This window comes from Trichechus manatus, unplaced genomic scaffold, assembly GCF_000243295.1.
Source record: "Trichechus manatus latirostris isolate Lorelei unplaced genomic scaffold, TriManLat1.0 scaffold00038, whole genome shotgun sequence".
Classification (NCBI taxonomy): domain Eukaryota; kingdom Metazoa; phylum Chordata; class Mammalia; order Sirenia; family Trichechidae; genus Trichechus; species Trichechus manatus.
In genome coordinates, this window is record NW_004443974.1 from 2100766 (window position 1) to 2124253 (window position 23488).

At 39.8% G+C, this 23488-nt stretch overlaps 1 protein-coding gene across 1 annotated transcript in view; it reads right to left on the reverse strand.

Moving 5' to 3' along the window:
- SPIDR (scaffold protein involved in DNA repair) overlaps nucleotides 1–23488 on the reverse strand; it is a 129530-nt gene that overhangs the window by 13326 nt on the left and 92716 nt on the right. The window contains 6 exon segments of the mRNA XM_023730649.1: nucleotides 2873–3024; nucleotides 3672–3850; nucleotides 3852–3887; nucleotides 7093–7152; nucleotides 7240–7383; nucleotides 8382–8469. Of these exon segments, the coding sequence (XP_023586417.1) occupies nucleotides 2873–3024; nucleotides 3672–3850; nucleotides 3852–3887; nucleotides 7093–7152; nucleotides 7240–7383; nucleotides 8382–8469 (659 nt within the window).

Here is a 23488-nt window from a genome sequence, read left to right on the forward strand (position 1 = left end):
CCAATGTCATAAAACAACATGTGTACTTCTGTTTCATGAGAAACTATTTGTTCTGTAAGCCTTCACCTGAAGTACAATTAAAAAAAAAAAATACTCCTCACCCTACATGAAGGCTCCAGTTTGAGTGAAGAGGGGCTTAAGGACCAGTGGGAACTAAGCCTCATTCATGCTTACGTGGCTGCCACCATACCATAACACCCAAGATGCAGTTCCCACTGCACAGTGATATGTGTGGGTGCACCTGACCCCCCGGAACAAAGCTCCCTCCATGTACCAACAGCTAACTCACACAGCAAAAGGAACATTCCTCATGATCGCAAGGGTAAAGGAGATGGTGTTTAAGTGTACATTATAGGTCCTGGCAGGTGCTGACTGAGCACAAACAGCAGCCTCTAGGGAGAACTCTTCATACTGAACAACCAGAATGCTTGTGGTCAGGTGCTGGGAGCCAGAGGGCCAGGGGACAAGGGAGATGTTGCCTGCACTGTGGGGATGCTGTGGCTCCTTCATCCCACAACTCAGCACTTGGTAGCTGGAGTGTCCCAGGTGCTGTGGTTAGTGCCCTTTCCAATGGCAGGGAAACTTTGCATAAACAGTGTTTTCACAGCCCGGTTAGTCCCTTAGTGGAGGAATAGTCTATTCATGGGCTATTAAACTACTGAATTAGATTCGTATCTCTCCCTGGAGAGAGATTCTTGCTAGAGTATTAAGTGAGAAAAGCAAGTGACAGAATAATGTATGACGTACGATCACATTTTTTTGTAAAGATGACACTCTTCTGGAGGTGGTGGATTGTGTGCATGTGCGTCTGTGTGCATGGAAGGAGCAAAGAGATGCCCCAGGAGACGTGAGATGGTGGGAGTATGTGAGAGGGCCTACCTTTCCCTTTATTCACCTTTCACTAGTTCCAGTGGACACATGTTACTTTTATCAGTAAAAAATTTTATAAAGTAAAGAGAAAAGGTATTATTGTGATTTTCAGCTTCTGACTCATATAACCAACAAGCTACTGACCATCTTCAAAACACCCAAGATCTCTCAGACAGGACTGAGATTGCCCCTCACCCTGGCTCTCCCCACCAATTCCTACTTCATTGAGCGGTGGTCCCACCCACCTCATTGTCTCTCCATTCACTGCCTTCTCCTACAGCCTACACCTTGACCTCTGTATCTGACTCATCACTAGGACCTGCCAGTTTCACCTCCTCCATAACTCCTGCCCTGATGTACATCTCTGCCACCTTCCCTAGTCTGTGCTACCATCACTCACTTTGGACAGCCACAAGGCCTACCAGCTGGCTACCCCGCCACTGTGCGCTGCACTCTGCTCTCAGGCATGGAGGCCAGACAGTGTCATCTCTGTGCAGGGTGGGGCTTGCACGCTGAGCTGCCCGCCGTTCCTCGCCAAGGTCTGGCCTGCTCCAGCTCATCTCCCCGCGGTGTCTCACCTGTCCTCTCCTTTCAGTGGGTCTTTATAATTCTGGTCTCTTCCCACAATTCATTTCTCCTGCCCCCACTGTCTTTAGCGAGTCTTCCAGGACCACCCTGACAAGGTGAGATCCCTGATTATCGGCTCATAGAGCACTTGGCATGCTGTGGTTTTATGCTTGTTTGTATACTTATTTGATTAATATCTTTCTGTATAGACTGTGGGAGTCCCTGGCTGATAACACGCTCAGCTGCTAACTAAAATGTTGGAGGTTTGAGCCCACCTAGAGACACCTTAGAGGAAAAGCCTGGAGATCTACTTCTGAAAAACCAGCTATTGAAAACCCAGTGGATTAGACATAATCAAATACCTTTTGGGATTGGTTTTCTGAGTTTGAAGGCTTAGGACCATAGTTTCATGGAGCAACTCAGTCAACTGGCATAATATAGTTCATAAAGTTTATGTTCTATATCTTAGTTTGATGAGTAGTGTCTGGGGTCTTAAAAGCTCGTGAGCAGCCACCTAAGATACAGCTATCAGTCTCTACTCATCTGGAACACAAGAGAAAGAAAGAAACCAAAGATTCAAGGAAGGAACTGGACTATAGAACTAAATGTATACACAAACCACAGCCTCATCTACCCTGAGACCAAAAGAACTAGATGGTGCCCAGCTACCACTACTGACTGTTCTGAGCACAGCTACAATAGATGGATCCTGATATAATGGGAGAAAAATGTGGAACAGAACATTCAATTCCTAAAAAAAAAAAAAAAAAAAGACCAGTTGAGACTGATAGACTCCCCGAGACTATTGCCCTGAGATACTCTTCAAACCTTGAACTGAAACTAGCCCCTGAGGTCACATTTTAGCTAAATAACAGATTGGCCCACAAAATAAAGACTATCACCCATGAGTACTGTGCTCCTTTAAAAAATCATCTACATGAGACCAAATGGTCAACAATTACTTTAAAACAAAGATGAGAAAGTAAGGGGCAGGGAAACTAGATTAATGTAAATAGAACAACCAGAATGGAAATAATGAGAATGTTCATGCATTGTAAAGAATGTCACCAATGTCACTGAACAACCTGAGTAGAAATTGTTGAATGGAAACCTAAACTGCTGTGTAAACCTTCACTGAAAACACAATAAAATGTTAGTGAAAGAAAACCTTATGGAGCACAGTTCTACTCTGATACACATGGAGGCGCCATGAGTTGGAGTCAACTCCACGACAACTGGTGGGTGCGACAGACTGTAAGCTTCAAGAGACAAGAACTACTTCTGATTTGTTCCTTACTGTATTTAATGTCTGAGACATATTAGGCACTCAAAAAATATTTGATGAATAAATGAGTAAATGAATCTAAAATGCATCTAAACTGAATAAGGTATTTAAGGACATATAAATGCCATCTCCAGCAAGATGACTACCCACCTTGAACACTGCAAATGGAGTTTGCTTGAGTTCTGGAACCTAGCTCATCCAGCCTCACTGGGCCTCTCAGGTCAGAGGTACAAGCACCAGAGACCACACACAAAAGGGGCTTTTGAAGCAAGAGGACACTTCGTTCCACACAAACAATACGACTTGCCAACAGAGACACTTAAGATTACTATAGAGGTGAAGAAAAGCAACTTCTGCAGAACAATCATTGCCTTTGCCAGCTTCCTACGAGCCGTGTAGAAGTGTGCAGGTGTGAGGCAGGACTGCTCCCTCCAAAGCCAGATTCTGTTAGACAACACAGCCCAGGGTTGGTTGTATGGTATGTGAAGTATATCTCAATTAAAAAAAAAAAAATTCAGAAAGAATTTTACTTTGATTCCTTGAAAAATGGAGTGGCTGATTCAAGCTTAGGCACTTATAATGTTGTAGCTTCATGTTTGTTTTAAAGATTGATCTTTTATGCAATAACTTCAAGGGCTTCTGCACCTGTCAAGTGTGGCCCCCACTCAGATAGTTCTTCAGTGAAAGGGGCATCTCTCACAGTGTGTGTCAACTCCACGGGGGGTGCTTGTTCTGCTAAGGTGACTTGTTCCAACCCACAGCTGTGACGGGGGCCAATGGAAACCAAGGCTGGTGCTGCAGCCCTCGTCAGCCCAACAGGCTATGTCAGCTATGGGCTTTGTGGAGGTGCCAGCAATTCCAGACAAAGGCAGAGGCATCCAGGATCAACAAGTCATTTTATGGGCATCTATCATTGCCACTGGACCAGAACTGTCAAGAGAAATAAAGCATACCCTGGTCTTGCAGAGCATCCCTGAAGAGGATGCTGTGAGGGGCAGCCACATTGAGCGCTGCCAGGACTTCTGGGCCCAGCACACATGAGGAGGTCACAAAGATGGGCACTGTTTTGGGGAGGCTAGAGCAACTCTCATTATTTGCCTGTTGGGTGATGTCAGTCACCATCAGCCAAAATCTCCCTTTGCTCCACAGGAAGGAAACTTTTGAGCTACAATTTTAAGACATAGTAAACACTATTAACTTAATAGCTCTCCTTATAACAAAAAATTTAATGCAAAAATCTTATATCATTAACATCAACACTACAATTTTAGAAGCATTTAATCAAATACAGTACTTTTAAAACGTGGAATAGGCTTGCATGTCCAGTCATCCAGGGCACCATGGCTCAATCCTGCAACTCTTGTAGGACATACAATCCTACCCTGCTCTGGCACTACTGTGTATGTCTAGTTCAAATGTAATCTCTTTTTTTTGAAGAATTCTAGCCTATCCAGGGGGAATTAATTGCTTTCTTCCCCCTTATCACATGCCTAGAATGGTCATTACCGCATTGCTTTATAATAGCGCACAGGTATTCTCTCCAGCTGGGTGTGATTTTTCTGAGTGTTAGGAATATATCGTACTCACTTTCAGATTTTATACATGCCATGGTATAAAGCAGATGTCATACATTTATTGTATCTGTAACATTTTATTTTTTTTCTTTCATTTTATTACAATTTCCTTTATTTTTTTTTCATTTGCAAAAGGTGTAATTATAATGTCTTTTCATTTAAATGGTGTTCTACTCTTCCCTTCGTCGGGGCTTAGGATTCAGTAGAAGAAAATGGGCCAAGAATTTGCCTGGCAAGACAGGCAGTGTCAGTAGGGCTAGGGCCTGAGGGTTTGGCTGGCTTGCTGAGTGGCCGAGGCTGAGGTTTCAGTTGGTGTTGCTGACATGGATACATGGTCAGGCTGAAGATTCCATGGGGCTGGCTGGCAGGGCTGAGCAAAGAAGGTGACCTATACGGTCAGAAGCTGTGGGGTTGGGGCAAAGGAAGCACTCACAGGATCAGAAACGGGCTGAGGGGGCAGCTTGCATGGTTTGAGGCTGAGTACATACAGGAAGTTTGAGCAAGTGAGAAGAAATATTGAGGAAAATGGGAAGTAGGTTTCGCACTGTCAGAGAAGGGAGTTACAAATATGAAAATGGAAAAACCTACAGTATATTCTGTGGTAATGGCCTAGAATTGGAGGTATTAGTGTGAAATAAAAATTTTAGATAGTTAGGTAGATAGACAGAAATAGATACAAATGTATGTGTGAGCTCATGAGTCTACAAACGTATATTTCCCACTCCTAGATATATACCCAAGAGACTTGGAAGCAGTAACACAAATAGACACATGTACACCAATGTTAATTGCAGCAGTATTCACAGTAGCCAAAAGGTGAAAACAACCTAAATGTCCATCAACAGATGAATGGATAAACAAAATGTGGTGTATTCATACAATGGAATATTATTCAACCATAATGAGGAATGAAGTCCTGATACATGCTACTACATGGATAAACCTTGAAAATATGCTGAGTGAAATAAGTCAATCACAAAAGGACACATATTGTATGATCCCACTTACATGAAATATCTAGCACGGGCAAATGTATAGAGACCAAAGTTTATTAACGGTTACCAGTGGCAGGTGGGAAGGGAGAAGGGGGAATCATTCCTTAGAGGGTACTGAGTTTCTTTTAAGGGTAATGGAAAAATCTGCAAATGGATAGTGGTGATAATTGTACAACATGATGAAAGTAAGCAATGTCACTGAACTGTACATGTAAAAAATATTGAAATGGCAAATGTTTTGTTATATATATTTTTACCACAAAAAGCAATTTTTATTGCAGAACAAAATAATAATAATAAACTTCAGCATGCATAAATAAGTCTTTTGGAACACAGCTCCACCCTTTTGTTGATGAGTGACATGGCAGCTTTCTCACTGTGACACAGAGTTGAGTAGCTGTGACAGAAACCATGCAGGTCACAAAGCCTAGAATGTTCACTCTCTGGCCCTTTATAGACCCTTGCTCTAGATGAAGGATGGGTTGATACAGTAAATGTGTAATTAGCTAGGTTTAGTGATGTTTATATATATGCAACTCAGCAGCCACTTCATTAGAGATTAAGAAGCATATCCCTTCAGTCATTTTATAACTGTTTCACTGCCCATGGATGATCAGAGAAATGCAAAGAAATTGTTCACAACATATGAACAACAGAAATCAACTCTGGACAACTTAAGCAGAAGAGAAAACGGCTCAGGCTTTCAGCTGAATTGTGACTCTATACAAAGTGTGCACACTCTTTGGAGAGTTATATTAAGTGTGATGGGATGAAATTATGTGAAATCTGGGATTTGCTTTAAAATTCTTCAGCAACAAAGAGAAAAATGGTGGTGGAAAGGTGCGGTTACCATAAAATCTTGATAAACTGGTATAGTCTGGTTAAAAGATAGACCTGGGTGACTCCCCTGTCCCTCTGCATTCCAAAGATGGGCTGGGGCATCTGACTGTCATGTCCAGCCCATCTGTCCAGGCTCCAGCTTCCTGCCTCCTTCCAAGACCCCCACTAGGCATTCCCTTCAAAGAGCCCTGGTGTGTGATGCTGGCTGTCAGCAGGACCGTGCTGGCTACCCCAACAACCTGTATTAGGCACAAACACTCAGGAGGCTTCTGTGAGGTACTAATTCTTTCCTGCATCACCATAGATATGGCCCATTAGTAGAAGAGATTACAAAATAAAAGAATTTTAAAACCAGGTTGTAATACATCTCTCAGGGTGCTCCTCAAGAAGTTAAGGGCCAGCAGAGATTTCTGGCAGAATGTAGGCCATGTGTTTAGCTTGCCAAGAACATCTTTTTTTCCTCACCTACTCCTAGCTGATCTACTGAGTAGCAAGAAGGCAAATGAGAAGCTCTTCTTGGCTGCAGAACCCTAGAACTGTGCAGGGCCTACCTGGGGACCGCGGGGCCCCCTTCGCAGTGCAGGGCCCTCAGAGTTCTGAGAAGCAGCTGAGCTCATCCTGAGATTTCCACATCCTCGCCACAAACAACATGTCAGCTTCTCCTTCCTCTCTCTGACCTGTCTGTGTATCAGAAGAGAACTCAGTTTACAATAATCTTGGAGTTCTTGAAAAACTGTGCTGTTTTTCACCCCCATTGCCTAGTACAGAGCTGGCAGTCAATGGGCACTCCGTTCCTGTATAAGCAAAGGGTTAGTACCAATTTAGCAGTGAGCATGTTTAAATGGGCTGGAAAATGCTTTTCTGTTTTGGCACTCCATTAATTTCTAACAAATTATCCTTTAATAAAACTATGACACTTTATACATTATAACATCTTATGAGAGAGAGATTGATTGATTACCTGTGGTTTTTGGTAGATCACTCTGGCATAGAAGGTGCAGCACATACCAAGACCACCAGCCTGGAGGACGAGAAAGATGGGTCACGTTACATAGCACGTACAGACAGTGAAGGTGCTTAAAGAACTTGTTGAACACAAAGACATTACCTGGAGAATGTCCTTTAAGCAGTGGGAGACTGGAGGCTGGCAGAGCTTAGAAATTGGGTGTTCCTCAATTATATCAATTTGCCCCAGATTTGGATGAGCTGTGAAAATGTAACAGAAGCTAGGAGGAGGCAGATCAGCTTGTACCTGTTTAAAATGAAGGAAAAGGTAGTTGGTGAATACATTTTTTAAAGACTCAAATACACTATTAAAATCTACTCTTTAAAATGTGCATATGTGCTTACAGATGCATAATATCTCTGTAGAAGTCTATATCAGAAACAGATGATACTGTTTACCTCTGATAGAGGAGCCTGGTGGCTGGGACCAGGTGCAAGAAATTTTATACTTCCGAGTTTATTACCAACTCAAACTTTGATTTTAGAAATCCACTCTTCAGAGTATACTAAGGAAACCATTTAGAAACAACTTCCTCTTAAATAATCCAGAGGTGGTCACTTTTGACAGCTAAAATGCTGGGCTGGCAGTGACACAGTTACAGCTTTGTGCTTGCTGAGAAGTTAGCTGGTGCGTGAACAAGGCAGCCCCCAGGGTCAGCTTTGGGAGGAAGCTCCCGCCCAGAGCAGCTGCTGACCTACCTGCTGGGTAAGGCTCGGGGACACAGATGGGAGGACACATTTTAATCAGCCATTTTTGCTGCTTGCAGGCAACTACCGCGAACAATCTGATGAAGCAGGGAAATGGGAATTCCTGGCTAACCTGTGACTGTAAGACAATCTATCCATTTTATTTAGTTTATGAGACTTTCTACTGTAATTGGTCACTGAGTGTCAGGTTTTGTGAGTAATTGGACGGTGGCAGGAAAAGTGATCTGTGTCTTGCTTTAGCAGGATCCTAAGACCCTCTTTGTTGTGACAGTGTGTGGTGACTGTGGGTGTAACGCGTCATCATAAGTTAACCTCAAGAAAAATCTGGTGTAGCACAGCAGGTGGAGAGGAAGAGCGTGGGCTTTGGAATGAAACAAGGCTGGGTTGAAGCCCAGCTCTGGCTCGCAGTCATGTGTTTCCACAGACAAAGGAATGAGCTAGACTTCGAGCTTCTTGAGGCTACCATGGGGACACACATTGACTGTGTAAGTGGTAGTGAGGACAGGAGAGGAGGGCAGGCCCCAGGTGCTGGCTTACCTCTTCATGAGGCTGACTTTGGCCAGTGGTTATCAGAGGCATCACTGGAGGCCATATGGTGTCGATCAAACTAAAAAGCCCCACTGTCCTGAAACAGAAAATGTTATAACAAAGGTATTCATCATCAAACATCCTGTATTAAGTACCCTGTCATCGATAAGCTGAATCAGCCTATGCTGAGGAGGTCTCTAGACATCCGCCCTCAGGCTGAGAAGCTGGAGTCAACACTAGAGTCAACAGCAATTCTGGTTGGGAAGACAGAGGGCGCAGGCCCAGCCCACAGACAGATAGCAGAAGATGTGTGGGCTGCTCACAAAATCATGAAGTATCTACATGATGTAACATTATACAGCTGTCGAAATGGATCTCTAGAAGATATTTAACGGCACAGAAAGATGTTTATGATGCCTTGCTGAGTGAAAAACAAGGCAACGAAATATAATATCTGTCTATGTATATATCTACATACATGCACATATATAAAAAGCCAAAGGAAAAGGAGAACAAAGTAGGAGGACTCACACTTCTGGATTTTAAAACATATTATACAGCTACAGTAATCAAAACAGGCTGGTACTGGTATAACAATAGACACAGACCAATGGAATAGAACTGAGAGTCCAGAAATAAACCCACACATCTATGGTCAACTGATTTTTGACAAGGGTGCTAAGTCTATTTGATGACGAAAGAAGACTCTCTTCAATAAATGATGTTGAGAAAATTGGATTTCCACATGCAGAAAAATAAAATAGGATCCATGCCTTACATCATACAAGTTCAAAATGGATTAAGGATCTAAATGTGAAAACTAAAATCACAAAATTCCCAGAAGAAAATACAGGGGCAATGCTGTTGGGCCTAGCTTTAACAATGGATTATTTAATATAATAACAAAAGCACAAACAGCAAAAGACAAAATGGGACCTCATAAAAATTAGAAACTTCTGTTCATCAAAAGTCTTTACCAAAAAAGTAAAAAGATAAGCTACCAATTGGGAGACTATCTTTAAAAACCATGTATCTGATGAGAATCTAAATAACAAAATATATACAAAACTTTGACAACTTAACAACAAAAAGACAAATAACCCAATCATAAAAGGGGCAAAGGACTTGAACAGACATTTCACCAAAGAGGACATTCAAATGGACACCAAACAAATGAAAAGCTGCTCAATGTCATTAGCTATCGGAGAAATGCAAATCAAAAGCTACAATGAGATACCATTTCGCTCCCAGTAGGATGGCTCAGATTAAAAAACAAAAAACAGAAAATAACAAATGTTGGCAAAACTGTGAGGACATTGGAACCCTTATCCATTGCTGGTGGGAATGCAAAAAAGTACAGTCTTTGTGGAAAACATTGTGGAGGTACCTCAAAAAAACTGCAAGTAGAACCACCATAATAGAACCAACATATGACTCAGCAACTCCACTCCTAGGTATATACGCAAAAGACCAGAAAGCAGAGACTCAGACAGATACTCCTTCATTGCAGCACTATTCACAATAGCCAAAATGTAGAAACAACCTAAATGCCCATCAACAGACAAATGGATAAACAAAATGTGGTACATACATACAAATGGAGTACTAACTACTCAGCCAGTAAGAGAAATGGAGTCTGGATACATGCTACAATATGGAGCTTGAAGACATTATGCTGAGTGAAATAAGTCAATAACGAAAGCACAAATATTGTATGACCTCACTTATATAAAAAGACATGAACAGACAAAATGTATACAGACCAAAGTTTATTAGTGGTTACTAGGGGCAGGAGGGAAGGGGGGAAAAGGGGAGTTATTATTCCTTATAGAGTACTGAGTTTCGGTTTGTCTGTGATGGAAAAATCACGTTGATTAAAGGTAGGGTCACAGTTGTGTGATAGATATACTTACAATAATGACAACAAAAAAAAAAAGAGTAGCTCCTGAGGCTGCTTATGTACAACCAAACTCCTCACGGGATTTGGTTCCTTGGTTTGGAGGTTTGGGGTCATGGTTTCATGGAATATCCTAGTTAATTGGCCTAATAACATGTTTAGTGCTTTTATTCTACCTCCTAGATTATTGCATAGCGCCTAGGGTCTTAACAGCTTGCAATCAACCATTCAAGGTACAACAATTTTACTCTATTTGCCTGGAGCAACAGAGGAAGAAGGAGAGTTAGGAAGAAGAGGAGGAAATGGAATGCATGGTTAATTGCCTCCATGAAAAAATGCTTCCTTTGCCATGAGACCAGAAGAACTGGATGGTGCCCAGCTACCATTACTGAATGTTTTGAATAGAGATTCTACAGAAGAATCTGATCAAGTGGGAGAAAATGCATGATCAAGTGGGAGAAAATGCAGAAGAGAATATCAAATACGCATAGAATCCAGTCTTTCTGGAGTCATGGAGACTGGATGAACCCCTGAAACTATTGCCCTGAGATAATCTTTAAATCTTAAACCAAAAATATCCCTTGAAGTCTTCTTGACACCAAACAAGAGTTTAACTTAACTAGTAAAGAATGTGTGCCTTAAGCATTGTGCTCTTTAAAGAACTGTCTATGTGGGATCAACAGCTACTTGAAAGATACGATGGGAAACTTAGTGGGCAGAGAGTTTATGATAATAGAGAAGGAACGACTCAGAAAAGGAGGGTGAGAATGGTTGCACAACTTGAAGAATGTAATCAATGTCACTGAATTGTACATGTAGAAACTTGAATTGGTGTATGTTCTGCTGTGTATATTCTCAATGACACAAAAATAAAATAAATTATAAGAAATGAAAATAAAGAATATTTATAATAAAAGCTTCTTAGATTTTGCATTAACTTTCCATATGTTAGTATATAATATGCCATTTACTTTTGAAAACAAGTTTGTGGCCTTAGTATTTAATATTACATAGTTTTATCTCTTTTAATACTTATATTACAAACTCATTTAATAGGCATAATACAGTTCATAAAGTGTGTTCTACATCCCAATGTGGAGACAAGTGTCTGGGGTCTTAAAAGCTTCTAAGCAATCATCTAAGATATAACTATTGGCCTCTACTTGTCTGTAACAAAAGAGAAAGAAGGAAACCAAAGAATCAGAGAAGAAAATAGTGTACAGGACTAACAGTCTACACTAACCAAGGCCTTGTCTATCTGAGACCAGAAGAACTAGAAGCTGCCCGGCTGCCACTACTGACCATTCTGATCAGGGCCACAATAGATGGATCCTTACAGAATGGGAAAAAAATGTGGAACAGAACTCAAATTCTTCAAAAGTTCAGACTTACTTGACTGGTTGAGACTGGAGGACTCCCCGAGACTATTTAAACCTTAAGCCAAGATTATCCCTTGAAGTCACCTTTTAGCTAAATAACAGACTGGCTCATAAAATAAGAATAACACACATGAGTAATGAGCTCCTTTAAAAAATTATCTATAGTAAACCAAATGGTCAAAAATTATTCTAAAGCAAAGATCAGAAAGTATGGGGGCAGGGAAACTAGAGTACTGGAAATGGTACAACCAGAATGGAATGGATGAGAGTGATGACACATTGTGAAAAATATAACCAACATCACTGAATAATTTGTGTAGAAACTGTTAAGTGGGAAACTAATTTGCTGTGTAAACTTTCACCTTAAACACAATAAAACACTATTTAAATAAATATTTATATGAGAGGCCCTCTTCCAGGTGCTTAGGATATAGTAGTTAACAAAACTGAAAAACTCACAACCTGTAAAGTAGTGTCTTAGCATCGTAATAAACAGAAGCAGAGCACTTTCCCTACCACCTGGTGATTACTCACACAACAGATACTGTGCAGGGCACGGTCCTGGGCAAACATCAACAAGGGTAATGTCATGCTGGTGAATTTTCAGGAATTTGAGGACTCCTGGTGGCACATTGGTTAAGAGCTTGGCTGTTAACTGAAAGGTGGGTGGTTCAAATCTACTGCTCCGTTTCCATAAAAATTACAGCCTTGGAAACCCTACGAGGCAGTTCTACTCGGTCCTATCTGTGTCGCTGTGAGTTGGAATTGACTCGGCAGCAATGCATTTTTCGGTCTGGGGTAAAAACAAAGCACAAAAATGATAAGCAAAGGCGAAAATCATATGCTAAAAAAGGACTGCCTCATGGCAATTCACTCTTGCTGTCTCCTTTTTTCATTTTTTATTTTTGAGAACTGCCTTGCAGAAGCTGTTTGTATGAACAAAGGGAAAGGGCTGGGTGAGCAAGGACCAGCAGAGTCAGGAAGAGCCAACTGGGAAGGCTCTGGGGCAGCTGGCCTGACCCCTAGCCATTGCCTCCCAATGCCAAGGTGCCGGGCCTCTCTGTAGTTTTCCCCTTTGTCTGTCTGCTTGTCCCTACCCCACCAGTCTCTCCTCCATCTTCCCAGAAAGGCTCTCAGGTCGCATAACCTGTCCACAATGGCACTAAGCCGACTACTTGACCGTGGGCCAGCCACTGACTGTCTCTCTCTCTCAGTGCTAGGGCACAAGCTCCCAAGCACAGCGCTGTCCTCCCTCTGGCCCTGCTGCACCTCCTCTACACGGAGCAGGCCTGCCCACAGTAGGTGGTCAAGAGAACTGGTGAATGAGTGACTGATGCTCACACACTGTTGTAGACAACTAGACATTAACTGAGCCCTGGTGACATGATGGAAACCCTGGTGGCATACTGGTTAAGCGTTCCGCTGCTAGCCAAAAGTCAGCAGTTTGAATCTACCAGGAGCTCCTTGGGAACCCTATAGGGGAGTTCTACCCTGTCCTATAGGGTCAGTATGAGTTGGAATCGACTCAATAGCAATGATTTTTTTGTTTTTTTTTTTGCTTTTGGTGACGCGACAGTTAAGTGCTGGGCTGCTAATCAAAAGGTTGGCAGTTTGAACCCATTCATCTGCTCCATAGAAGAAAGACCTGGAGATCTGCTTCGGTAAAGATTACAGCCTAGGAAATCCTACAGGGCAATTCTACTCTGTCACATGGAGTCGCTATGAGTCAGAATCAAATTGTCAGCATCTAACAACATTTACTTGTAGAAATCCAAACCAGCATGCTGGATGTGCTCGTTTCCTACCTGTAGTCCTAAGAAATGCTAGTTACAATCAATGCATATGCCCTTGTTTCTTTCCTTAGATCTGACTACATTCCCAAGAAAGAGTTATGACTTCGTTTAACGAAGAAGTGGCCAGTATAGACTTTGAAGTCAGGCAGACTCTGTCTCAGCTTTAACTCTGCCTTTTATAAACCTTAAAACCTTAAAAAAGTTACTAAGTTCCTTTGACCTTCAGTCTGTCCTGTAAAATAGGGAGAGATTAGTACCTACTTGTTGGAGTTGTTGCAAGGAGTATAAGAAATAATGCACATACACTATTTGTTATGGTTTCTACTTGCTCAGAACAAGCACTCAATACATATTGTTGTTGTTAGCTGTGGTTGAGTTGGCTCAGACTTACGATGACTGTCTTAAGTATCTAGTGCTGCTATAACAGAAATATCACAAGTGGATGGCTATAACAAAGAAAAACTTATTTTCTCACAGTCTAGGAGGCTAGAAGTCCAAATTCAGGGATCCAGCTCCAGGGGAAGGCTTTCTCTCTGTGTTGGCTCTGGAGGAAGGTCCTTGTCATCAATCTTCTCCTGGTCTAGGAGCTTCTCTGCGCAGGGACCTCGAGTCCAAAGGATGTGCTTCGCTCCTGGCTTTTCTTGCTTGGTGGTAATGAGGTTCCTCTTCTCTCTGCTCGCTTCTCTTTTATATCTCAAAAAAGATTGACTCAAGATATAACCTAATCCTGTAGATTGAGTCCTATCTCATTAACATAACTGCCTCTAATCCTGCCTCATTAACATCATAGAGGTTAGGATTTACAACACATAGGATAATCACATCAGATCACCAAATGGTGGACAACCACACAATACTGGGAATCATGGCCTAGCCAAGTTGACACACATTTTTAGGGGATGCAATTTAATCCATAACAGTGACGTTATGTACAACAGAATGAAATGCTGCCCAGTCCTGTGCCATCTTCGTGATCATTGGTATGTTTTGAGTCCATTGCTGTGGTTATTGCGTCAAACCATCTCACTGAGGATTTTTTCCTCATTTTCGTTGACTCTCTACCAAATGTGATGTCTTTTTTTAGTAATTGGTCTTTCCTGATGATGTGTCCAAAGTGAGCTGAAGTCTTGCCATCCTCACTTTGAAGGAGCATTCTGGTTGTATTTTTTCTAAGACTGATTTGTTCTGCTGGCAGTCTATGGTATTCAATATTCTTTGCCAACACCACAATTCGAATACATCCATTCTTCTCTCTTCCTTTTTCATTATCCAGCTTTCACAAGCATATGAGGTGACCGAAAAGACCACAGCTTGGGTCAGACATACCTTAGCCATCAGAGTGACATCTTTGCTTTTTAAAACGTTAAAGAGGTCTTTTGGAGCCAATTAATATTTCTATTATTAAGGCTATTAACTTCTTTCCTCAAAAATCTTCCCAGTTTAAGCCAGGATTTTAATATCGGAGTTACTTTGTGAACGAACAGAGAAAAATTAAGAGTATGATAAAAGATGAGTATGATAACAATTCTCTTCTTTGTACAAAATAGAAAAACAAACAACCCTTACCAGATAGTGACAGAATGCTTATCAATTTTCCTAAAACCTTGGAGCTTCTCAAAATATGTTCTGTGGAGTCTCATAATACTCCATGAAAACAGGTTTCTGTGGTCAATTAGGGTTGCTGTGTATGGCATATCTCTGGCTTGGCAGGACACAGTGTACTCCAGCATGTTACCAGGTCCAAAAAACATTATGTTAAAGAAGCCTGTAAAGTCTTGTTAAACCTAATGTTTCCTCAATTTATAACCATGAAGCCCCTTTTCTTGTAAAAACTTTTAATATCCTGGGGAACTAATGTTCCCCTGGAATTCTCTCTGAGGAATGCTGGACTATAGCCATGTTGTTGTTGTTAGGTGCCGTTGAGTCTGTTCCAACACAAAGCGACCCTACAGGACAGAGTAGAATTGCCCTATAGGGTTTCCAAGGAGCGACTGGTGGATTTGAACTGCCGACCTTTTGGTTAGCAGCCAAGCTCTTAACTATTACACCACCAGGACTATAGACATAGCCTTAGAAACGTTTTATTTGAATTTAATAACTTTTATTTACTTAGAGGACGCAAATGACTGATTTTAAAAGTTAGGAAAGATTACATATTGATATTTTAAGGCAAAGTCATAGATTAAGGATGACCACGCATTAAATAGCATTCCCAGTCTAATAAGAAATCAATTTCTCTACTGTTTTTAAAAATGGACACGGTTCAGATGGCTACTGTTACTCTGTGAACTAGATTTTTCATCTTGGCAGCTCGCACACCCATTTAAATGACTCCAACATTTGATCAGGACAGACTTGTGCTGAAGCTAACTTTTGGCAGAGTTACCTTCAGCACTACAATTCATTCCCACTACAATTCGTTCCTTACTATTCGTTTTTGCATGAGGTTTCATTTTCTTACATAGAAAACACATTCTTTTTTAAAAAAGCAATCACTTTAAAATTTTTATAACAACAATAAGTTATGTTACAGGAGAGAGGCTCCAATAAGTTTAATTGTATTCTCATTTTAAAAGAGATTTAAAAATGAATAAATGTTTAATTAAGATAGAGAAAAAGGACGTACAGATGAAGTCATTATGCTTATGATATGATTAAAAATCTGATAACATAGTTTTGGTATAATGAATTTCCTGAGATTTACCTTAGTTTATAGATTCCATAAAATAAATCTGTAGAAAAATTGGGTCATTTTGCTGTGATAACAAAATTTTTCAAGTACTAAATAGAAAATTCTTTCACATTATTTCTGCATTTGGAAAGTAGAGCAGACAGGAGGGAAAGTGGACAAAATCATGAATTTCTCTGCTTACTTATTAGTTTGCTGGGCTTTGCAGTTGTCAGAGCTCTCTGATAGCAGCTTCTGCCTGGACAAAGTCCCTTCAGAATAACATAGGTTAAGCAGGCCAGGCTAGCTAACAGTCTTTGCAGGGAAAGCCACACTTTGTACCACTTCTGTCACGATGTCACCTGACGCTTTAAGCATTCATCTACAACTCAGTCGCACCTGAAGAGGGTGGAGACCCTGTAAGGTATCAGTCACCCACACAAGGGGAGGGACATTGGGGGCTGGGAGACTCCACTGTGGGGCTTTCCTAAGTTCTCATCTTAGGAAAAAAGCTTCTCTAGCTATACTTTTATTTATACTAACCAATGCACTTTTTAAACAGAAAAATATCAACATTTATGCATGTATTAAAATTATATTTGTCATGAAAAATGAATACCAAGTGTTTGACTGATGTGTCTAGGGACTGATGATATAGTTCATTAAAAGAATTATACTTCCCTTCTGCATGAGGTGTGATGCACTATGCACATCTCAAGTTCTTTACTATGCCATAGGAGTATAAAATGTATACATCCAATTTTAAAATTGAGATTACTTCACATACCATAAAATTCACTCTTTTGAAGTGTACAATTCAAAAGTTTTTAGTATATTCACAGTGTTGTGCAACCATCACCACAACTTAATTACAGAATTTTCATTACCCTCAAAAGAAACCCCATGCCTATTAGCAGTCACTCCACATTCCCCCCTCTTCTCAGCCCCTGGAAACCACAACCTACATTGTGTGTGTATGGATTTGCCTATTCTGGATGCTTCATATAAACCGTCATACAATGTGTGGTATATATGGTCTTTTGTGTCTGGCTCTTTCACTCAGCATAATGTTTTCTAGGTTTATCCACATTGTAGCATGTATCAGGACTCCATTCCTTTTTATGGCTGAATAATAGTCCATTGTATGGGTACACCACATTTGTTTATCCACTCATCAGCTGGTGGACATTTGGGTTGTTTCTACTTCTTAGCTATTATTAATAATGCTTATATGAACATATGTGTACAAGTTTTTGTGTGGACATATGTTTTCAATTCTCCTGGGGATATACCTAGGAGTGGGATTACTCTATGTTTAACTTTCCGAGGAACTGCAAAATTTCCTAAAGAGCTGCACAATTTTACATTCCCACCAGCAATGTATGAGTTATAAATTCATTTTTTCTTTTAAGTTAAAAATATATATATATATATATATTTAATTTGAAAACATAAAACTTTGTCTAGAAGGATTTGTAACAAATCCTTAGCAGTGTTCTTGTCTATACTCACTTTCTATTTTATGCCCTCTAGACTGTTTGAAATTTTAACAAGAATATATATTTCTTATACATTCTATTTTGAAAACAAAAAAGATAGGACTCTGTTGAAGGTATGTAACCCAGTGGATGGAAGTGTCCATATAGTGAAAAAAGCATCATCTTTAGTCACATACAGACCTGATTTGAGCCCCAATGGTGACCTTGGACCTGTTTCTTAACTTCTCAGAGATGGTTGTGGGGACCAGAAGTAATGGACCTTATGTGTCTGAATGTTGCATAAATGACAACTGCTATTGCTATTGTTAGTATTATTAGGTTGTCATCTGTACATTTAAATAAATTCTCAAAGAAGTAATATCAATTATCCATAATTATTTAACCATTACTGTTTTTCCATAACCATATAACCAGTAATCTATTTGATTTAAAAAAAAAAAAACTTTTTATTTTGAAATAATTTTAGATTCACAGTAAGTTGCAAGATAGTATAGAGGCCCTGTCTTACCCTTCAGCAGTTTACCCCAATGGTAACAATTTTTTTTTTTTTTAAGTTTTTTATTGTGTTTAGGTGAAAGTCTACGGAGCAAACTAGTTTCCTATTCCATAGTTTGTAAATAAGTCTTCTATGATATTAGTTGCACTCCCTGCAAAGGGTCAACACTCTTCCCATTTCTGCCCTAGGTTCTCCATTTCCTTTCATCCAGATTTTCTACCCCTTCCTGCCTTCTCATCTTTACTTTTAGGCAAATGTTGCCCTTTTGATCTCATATAGTTGATTGTTCTAAGGAGCACATTCCTCTTGGGTGTTACTGTTTATTTTATGGGCCTATCTATGGTTCGGCTGAAGGGCGGTCTCTGTGAATGGCTTCAGTCCCAGGTCAGAAGGGTGTCATAGGGCCACAGTCTTGGTGGTTCCTCCAGTCTCTGTCAGACCAGTGAATCTGGTCTTTTTCGTGAATTTGATTTTTTGTTCTACATTTTTCTCCTGCTCTGTCCAGACCCTCTGTTGTGATCCCAGTCAGAGCAGTTGGTAGTGGTAGCTGGGCACCATCTAGCTCTGGTCTCAGGGTTCATGTGGTCCATTAGTCCTCTGGACTAATTGCTCCCTTGAGTCTTTGGTTTTCTTCACTCTCCTTTGCTCCGGAAGGGAAGAGACCAATAGTTGTATCTTAGATGGCCACTCTCAAGCTTTTAAGATCCAAGACACTACGCACAAAAGTAGGATGCAGAACATTGTCTTTATGAATTATGTTGTGCCAGTTGACATAGATGTCCCCCTTTGAGTCTATGGTCCACCTTTGAGTGTAGGAACTTCGTCCTGTGAGGTGTTTGGTTATGTCTCAAAAGTTTCTATTACTGTGTCCCTTGTGTGCTCTGTTGTCTATATTAATATATATGTAGCACCTACAATTATGTATCTAGAAATATCCACAACCAAACCCATATCTGCAGGTGGGTGTGCTCCCTTACACCCTCCCACACCTCTTTAGCATACCTATCTATCCATGTATCCATTCATAAATTATTGTTTGTTAATACTATTGTTGCAGGATTGTCTACGTTATAGTAATTACTGTAGTTGCCCTTTATTCTTGCATCCTCTCAGTGTCTTCCTTTGCCTTGGTCACGTGCTGACTTCACCCATATTCTGTATTGCCTTTTCCTTCACCAATATTAACATATGTCTTCTATCTAGTTAGTAATATTCCCTCCCTCCCCCTCGCATCCCTGGTAAACCTTTTCCTGTTTGTTTATAATAGTGGCCTCATACAATATTTGTCCTTTTGTGATTGACTTATTTCATTCAGCATAATGTCCTTCAAATTCATCCAGGTTGTGAGATGTTTCACAGATTTGCCATTATTCTTTATCGTTGCATAGTATTCCTTTTGTGTGTCTGTACCACAGTTGGTTTCCCATTCATCTGTTGATGGGCATTTAGGTAGTTTCCATCTTTTTGCTATTGTGAATAATGCTGCAATGAATATGGGTGTGCATACATCTATTTGTGTCACGGATCTTATTTCTTTAGGTATATACCTAGGAGTGGGATTGCTGGATCATATGGTATTTCTATTTCTAGCTTTTTAAGTAAGCACCATACCATTTTCCACAGTGGTTGTACCATTTTACTTTCCCACCAGTAGTGTGTAAGAGTTCCAATCTCCTCACAACCTCGCTAACATTTGTTATTTTCTGTTTTTGTTTTTATTAGTGCCATTATTGTTGGGATGAGATGGTATCTCATAGCAGTTTTGATTTTCATCTCTCTAATGGTTAATGATCACGAGCATTTCTTTATGTGTTTGTTAGCCACCTGAATGTCTTCTTTGGTGAAGTGTCTGTTCATATCCTTTGCCCATATTTTTATATTGGATTATTTATCTTTTTTTGTTGAGGTGTTGAAGTTTTCTATACATTTTAGAGATTAGACCGCTGTCAGATATGCTGTAGCAAAAAATTTGTTTCCAGTCTGTAGGTTCTCTTTTTAATTTTTTGGAGAAGTCTTTTGATGAGCATAAGTGTTTAATTTTTAGGGGGTCCCATTTATCTAGTTCATCTTCTGCTGTTTGTGCATTTTTAGTTATGTTTGGTATTCTATTTATCCCATGTATTAGAATCCCTAGTGTTGTCCCTATTTTTTCTTCCAGATATTTATAGTTGTAGGTTTTATGTTTAGGTCTTTGATCTATTTTGAGTTAGTTTTTATGTACGGTGTGAGGTATCCTGTTTCATTTTTCTACAGATAGACATTCAGTTTTGACAGCATCTTTTGTTAAAGAGACTGTCTCTTCCCCATTTAATGGACTTTGGCCCTCTGTCAAAGATCAGCTGTCCATAGGTGGATGGATTTATGTCTGTGTTCTCAATTCTGTTCCATTGGTGTACGTGTCTTTCGTTGTACCAGTACCAGGCTGTTCTGACTACCGTGGCTGCATAGTAGTTTATCAGATCAGGTGGTGTGAAGCTTCCTACTTTGTTGTTGTTCTTCAATAATGCTTTACTTATTTGGGCCTCCTTCCTTTTCACATAAAGTTGGTGATTAGTTTCTCCATCTCGTTAAAGAATGCTGTTGGTATTTGTTCAGGATTGCATTATATCTATAGATCTGTTTGGGTAGTATTGACATTTTCACAATGTTAAGTATTCCTATCCACAAGCATAGTATGTTTTTCCATCTATGTAGGTCTATTTTGATTTCTTGCAGTAGTATTTTGTAGTTTTCTTTGTATAGGTGTTTTATGTCCCTGGTTAGATTTATTCCTAAGTATTTTATGTTTGGGGGGTGGCTATAGTAAATGGTATTGTTTTCTTGATTTCCTTTTTGAAGTTCTCTTTGTTGGTGTAGAGGAATCCAACTGATTTTTGCATGTTGATTTTGTATCCTGCTACCTTGCTGAATCCTTCTATTAGTTTCAGTAGCTTTCTTATGGAATCTGGGATTTTCTATGCAAAAGATCATATCATCTGTGAATAGGGATAGTTCTACCTTCTCCTTACCAATTTGAATGCCCTTTATTTCCTTTTAATGGTAGTATCTTATATAAAATATCAAAATCAGGAAACTGACATTGGTACAATGTGTGTGTAGTTTTGTGTCATGAGCAGATTCGTGTAATGACCTCTGTAATCAAAATACAGAACTATTCTATCACCACAGAGCCTCCCTCATGCTACCCATTAATAATCATACCCACCCCTCTCCCCACCATCCCCAACCATTAATCTGTTTTCCATTGCTATAATTTTGTCATTCTGATAATGTTAAATGAATGGAATCATAAAGTATATGACCTTTCGAGATTGGCTTTTTTCACCCAGGAAAGTGCCCTGGAAATTCATCTAAGTTGTTGCCTGTGTCAGTAGTGTGTTCCTTTTTATCTTGAGTAGTATTCCATGATATGAATGTACCCCAGTGTGTATAATATTGCCTTTTTTTCTCATTTCCCAGTTTGTTTTAGGCCAAACCCCTTTTTATTGTTGTAAAACTATATATAACATAACATTTACCAATTCGACATGTGACACCAATAACATCAATCATGTGCAACCATCATAAATATCTGTTACCAGATTTTCTATTACTATAAACAGAAACTCAATGCTTTCTAGACAATGACTCCCCCTCTCTTCTGCCCCTGATAACCACTACTAAAGTTTGATCTCTATACATTTGCCTATTCTAGGTATTTCATATATGTGAGATCATACAATATTTGTTCTTTTGTGACTGACTTACTTCGCTCAGCATAATGTTTTCAAGGTCTATCTATGATGTAGCATGTATGAGGACTTCATTTTTCTTTATGGCTGAGTAATATTCCATTGTGTATATATATATATATATATGTATATGTATATGTATATGTATATATATACACATACACACACACACCACATTTTGTTTATCTGTTCATCTGTTGATGGACATTTAGGTTATTTTCACTTTTTGCCTATTGTGGACAGTGCTGCAGTGAACATTGGTGTATACTTGTCTAATTGCATCGTTGCTTTTAAGTCTGTTAGGAATGGAATTGCTGGGTCATATGGTAGCTCCATGTTTAACTTTTTGAGGAACTGCCAAACTGTTTTCCACAGCAGCTGTACCATTTTGCATTCCCATTAGAAATAGATGAGGGTTTCAATTTCTCCAAATCTTTATTAACAAAGTAAAGAGACAACCTACAGACTGGAAGAAAAGTTTTGGGAACCATATATTGGATAAGGGTTTAATATCCAGAATATATAAAGAACTCCTACAACTTAACAAGAAAAAGACAACACAATCGAAAAATGAGCAAAGGACTTGAACAGACATTTCACCAAAGAGGATATACAAATGGCCAACAGGCACATGAAAAGATGCTTAACGTTAGTCATTGTTGTTGTTAGGTACTGTTGACTCAGTTCCTATTCACAGCGACCGTATGTACAAAAGAACAAAACACTGCCTGGTCCTACGCCATCCTCACAATCATTGCTATGTTTGAGCTCATTGTTGCAGCCACTGTGTCAATTCATCTCATCAAGTGTCGTACTCTTTTTTGCTGACCCTCTACCTTACCAAGCATAATGTTCTTCTCCAGGTACTGGTCCTTCCTGATAACATGTCCAAAATATGCGAGATGAAGTCTCGCTATCTTCACTTTCAAGGAGCATTCTGGTTGTGTTTCTTCCAAGACAGAACTGTTCATTCTTCTGGCGGTCCATGGTATAGTAAATATTTTTCACCAACACCATAATTCAAAATCATCAGTTCTTCAGTCTTCCTTATTCATTGTCCAGCTTTCCTATGCATATGAGGTAACTGAAAACACCATGGCTTGGGTCAAGCACACCTTAGTCTTAAGGTGATATCTTTGCTTTTTAACACTTTAAAGAGGTCTTTTGCAGCAGATTTGCCCAATGCAATGCGTCGTTTGATTTCCTGACTGCTGCTTCCGTGGGCATTGAGTGTGGATCCAAGTGAAATGAAATCCTTGACAACATTAGTCATTAGGGAGATGCAAATCAAAACCACAATGAAATACCACTTCACATCCACTAGGATGGCTAAGGCCAAACCCTTCTGAGGGATATTTTGGTTGTTTCCAGTTCTTGGCCATTACAAATAATGTTTCGTGTGAACATAAGTTGTTATTTTCCTGGGATAAATGCCCAGGAGTGCATTTGCTGGGTTGTATGATAAGTGTTCATTTCTTTCTTTTTTTTAACTGCCAAATTACTTCTAGAATCTCTGTACTATTATACATTCCTTCCAACAATGTATGAGAGATCTAGTTTCTCTGCATCGTTGCCAGCATTTGGTGTTGTCACTATTTTTAATTTTAGTTGTTCTAATAGGAGTGTAGTAGCAGCTTACCATAATCTTAATTT